The following is a 3934-nucleotide window of genomic DNA, read 5'->3' as shown; positions in this document are numbered from 1 at the left end:
AGCCAACCAACAATTAATCTTATTACTCTGCCTCAAACACCCCGCTGAGGAAAGCCCGCTGCAAATTGATTAAGCCTGCCCTGTGATTCATGCCTCTTAGTCCCCAAGGAGCTTGTTGCTCCTGAAGGGCAGGGCTGGGCCCTCCTCAAGGGCAGAGTCACCTGGGCAGATTTGTACCTGTGGGCTCAGCTTGTGCCTACATCTCTTCTCCAACGAGATATCCCGGGGCTTCCCCATCACGTATTCTTCCACACTCCCAGGCTACTCCCCATTCCACTCCTTCTCAGCCCCTTCATCTCTTCCTCTCTTTTTCCTTCTCCTCCTTACATCCTCCTTCCCTCCCCCCTCCACTACCCCACCCGCCACCATTCCTCAGCTGCAGTTCCCCCGGCAGCCGGCAGAGGGGGCCCTCGTGTCGGGCCTCGCCCCTGCGGCGCGCGCTTCCTGTAAGGTCAGGTGGGAGGAAGCAGCCACCCGTGGACGCCGAGGCCAGCGAACCATACGCTCAGGTGGGTGTTCGCGCGCGTCCCGGGTCCACGTCCCTCCCCACCGCTGCGGGGACCGGAGCCACGCCTGGCCGAGATGCTGAGGCGGCAGCGCGGGAGGACAAAGCACGGGACGCCGCGCGGAACCGCGACTCTGCGGGTCCACGCCGCGTTCCTCTCCGGGCCCAGCCTGCCTCGGGGTCCCGGCGCTTGGAGCGTTCAGATGAGCACGGAGGCGCCCCTCGGGTGACAGTGCCTGGGCCACTGTCACACTTGGGGGCTGCAGAGCTGGGGTCCCTCGGAGCCGCAGCTGCAGCTCCCACCCCTGTGGCAGAAGCATTGGGCCTCGTCCTTTAGCATTGGTGCTCCCTGGAGCTCCAGTGGGGAGGTGTGCCCACTGCTGCGGAGGTCCGCCCTTCCCAGCTTGGTGGCCCCTGGTTCTGCCACCCAGGACTTAAAGGAGGGGGTGGGGGGTAGGGAGTCCTGGATATATCCTTAGCGCTTGCACTTTTGCCAGTGCTTGAGAACCGCACCCCAAGCCCCTCGATTTTTATGTTTCTTTCTTTTTTTCTTAGTTAGCATACAAAATACTGCCCTTCCTCTTGTTTGTTTTGTTGAGGCATGGTTTCACGAACCAGAGGCTGGCTCTAAACTTCAGACTGCCCTTTAACCTCTGACTCTCCAGCCTCTGCCTCCTGGTATGCTGGTGGTTGATTACAGGTGTACACCACTTGGCCAGGAGGCCCTTTGGGACTCTCCTTCCTTCCTTCCCTCCCTCTCCCTCCCCTCCCTCTTACCTCCCTTGCATTACTTTTTACCTCTTTTATGTTAATTAGATAAGCACCTGCTAAGGGTGGGTCACAGTGTGACCACCAGTGAAAAAAAAATGCCCCCTCTCACTTATCTGAAGCAGGTTCTTTGAGGTCAGGGGAAAGATTGGTCCTCAGACAGAGATCAGTAAGGACTACTGGTGAGACACCGACCTGAGCAAACACTTGTACATTCATTGCAGGTCCCCCCCCCCCCAAAGGAATCGCAGCTCCCAGGAGGATGGTGAGGATCTTGGCCAATGGGGAAATCGTTCAGGACGATGACCCCCGAGTGAGAACCACCACCCAACAGAGGAGTAGCACCCCTCGGCAGGTAGGCGTTTCCTCACGCTGGCTTCCTACCCTCTAGAGCAGTGGCTCCCAACAGTCCTGACACCGCCACCACCCTGTGCTGCGATCCTCATGTCCTGGTGACCCCCAACCATAAAATTATTTTCCTTGCTACTCCATAACTGTAATTCTGCAACTGTTACGAATCACAGGCGACCCCATGTGAAAGGGTCATTTGATCCCCCGAAGAGGTCACTAGAGAACCGTGAGAGTCTAGGAGAGTGAGAAAGGACTTACTGTCTGGCTCCTGCCTTCTGGAGAGACGCCTCCCTTAGACCTCAAACCTATGGGGCTCGCTCTCTCTTGGTGAGGTTTGCAGATGCTACTGGAGCCAGCATCTCAAGAATTTGGGATGGAGACGAGCCCATACATAATAGAGGAGATGAGTGGTTGGCTTCAGACTGTTTTATGGAGAGGATGCCAGACCTAAGGGTACCCACTGTGCCTGCATCACCCCTCTCCTCTCTATCCTGGCCACTTTCCCAGGCATGGTGAGGGGAACACATGCATCCTTAAGGAAACATGGAGGAGGGGCTTGTGGGGGGGCGGGGGGCGCAGCCTGGAGTCTCCTGGGTGGTGCCTTAAGGAAGCTACCTCTGGACTCACTTGTCTGTCTTCACCTTCCAGGGCTTTCTCAACAGAGGTCATGGTGCACCTCCCGGGGGCCCTGGACCCCGGCAGCAGCAGCAGGCAGGTGCCGGGCTGGGTGCCGCCCAGTCCCCCTTCAGTGACCTGAACCGGCAGTTGGTGAACATGGGCTTTCCCCAGTGGCGTCTTGGGAACCACGTGGTGGAGCCTGTGACCTCCATCCTCCTGCTTTTCCTGCTCATGATGCTCGGGGTCCGGGGCCTCCTGCTAGTGGGCCTGGTCTACCTGGTGTCCCACCTGAGCCAGCGGTGACCTCTGGCGGGGAGGGGTAACTCATGAGGGTGGGAGTTTTCAGTAGGATTGGCTGCACAAGGGGGGAGGGAGCCTGGGTGTGCTTGGAAGGTGTGATTGGGCAGGAGACCCTGAGTGTGGATTTCTCTGGGCCGCCACTGTGGAGAAATAGAGTGCTGTGGTTTTCTTGGAGTGGTTTCAGGGGCATGGGGCCTCCACCAAAGAGCACAAGGCAGGGTAAGAAAGGCTTAGTATGGTGTACTCTCCCAGAACACAAGTCCCTACCAGGAGCCAGCCTGGGGCTCGGAGCAGCTGGGAGTTGCCCAGTGATTTATAGCATTCCTTTGTTTGTAATGGTGTCTTATTTATGTTTCTTGGTGACATTTTGTTTCCTTCTTCTTCTTCTTTTTTTTCTTTCTTTCTTTCTTTTTTTTTTTTCCTCCCGAGACAGGGTCTCACTGTGTAGCCTTAGCTGGCCACTATGTAGACCAGGCTGGCCTTGAACTCACAGAGATCCGCCTGCCTCTGCCTCCCCGAGTGCTGGGACTGAAGGTGCATGCCACCACGCCCAGCTATTGTGATATTTTCAATGAATAAATTCGAGTTCCTTTTAAGGCACCGTCTGGAAGACTAAGGACTCTGGTGGGGACGGTTGGTTTGGGGGAGGACGTGGCGGGGGGGGGGGCTTTGATCTTGGTGAGTTTTAGGGTTTTCTCAGTAGGATGGTGGGCTGGAAGGTGAGGTGTAGGCCTGGACTCCTTGGCCTAGCACTGAGAATAAAGCCTGAAGACCTGGCCTGCCTTGCTACCAGGTCCTTGGGGGTGGCTGTGGTGGAGGACAGGCCAGAGATGCTTCCCCTCCCTTCCCTTGGCTGTACTCTCGTGCAGAGGGTGGCCTCCACCCACAGCAGATTCCCCTGGGGCCTCCTGTCAGGGCAGCCCTCCTTTACCAAAGGTTTCCCGATTCTTCATTTCTGACCTGATGGGAGGGGACACAGGGACATTCTTGGTGGAGGAGACAGACCTGTCAGCTGCTTGGGATCTCAGCTGTTCACAGTGATGGCTGGAGCCACGGTGGGTCTGCCCTCTCACCTCTCCATCCACAGCACACTCCCTGCCCTGCATCCCGCATCCCGCATCCCGCCCCCCCCCCCAGCCTCCTTGTCCATTCCCCTGGGGCTTCGTGTCCACTTTCAGATCTGTGGGACTTGCTTCACACATGAAATGCCTTGAGGGATGTGACTCAGAGTCCTTGTTCAGCTCAGCGGAGCTTTACAGGTGAAAGGGGCTTTGTGGGAATGTACCCTCCCTTGCTAAAATTCAGTTCCCTTTCCGAGAGTCCACACCCTGTGAGGAGAACCCAGCGCCCCACCTCATCAAAGGCAAGCAAGCAGGCTTTCAGGTCCAGATG

At 57.2% G+C, this 3934-nt stretch overlaps 1 protein-coding gene across 2 annotated transcripts; it reads left to right on the top strand.

Moving 5' to 3' along the window:
* Positions 1-429: 429 nt before the first annotated feature.
* FAM241B (family with sequence similarity 241 member B) lies at positions 430-3143 on the top strand. Of its 2 annotated transcripts, none has more exons than XM_084752121.1 (3): positions 430-509; positions 1498-1628; positions 2273-3143. In XM_084752121.1, exons 2-3 carry the CDS (start codon positions 1536-1538, stop codon positions 2543-2545), a joined length of 366 nt encoding a protein of 121 aa, XP_084608247.1. In that variant the 5' UTR covers positions 430-509; positions 1498-1535; the 3' UTR covers positions 2546-3143. The 2 variants fall into 2 exon arrangements, with proteins under 2 accessions (XP_084608247.1, XP_084608246.1); XM_084752120.1 differs by having other exon boundaries at positions 435-513.
* The last annotated feature ends 791 nt before the right edge of the window (positions 3144-3934 follow it).

The sequence above is a fragment of the Acomys minous genome (genome assembly GCF_964271855.1).
Source record: "Acomys minous genome assembly, chromosome: 13".
NCBI classification, from domain to species: Eukaryota; Metazoa; Chordata; class Mammalia; order Rodentia; family Muridae; genus Acomys; species Acomys minous.
The sequence above is the reverse complement of the archived record's forward strand: the minus strand, read 5'-3'. Positions and strand labels throughout refer to the sequence as shown.

Coding starts and splice junctions, on each gene's coding strand:
- FAM241B (XM_084752121.1), top strand. CDS start 1,536: ATGGTGAGGATCTTGGCCAATGGGGAAATCGTTCAGGACGATGACCCC. Junction 1,629..2,272: donor GGAGTAGCACCCCTCGGCAG/GTAGGCGTTTCC, acceptor TTCACCTTCCAG/GGCTTTCTCAACAGAGGTCA.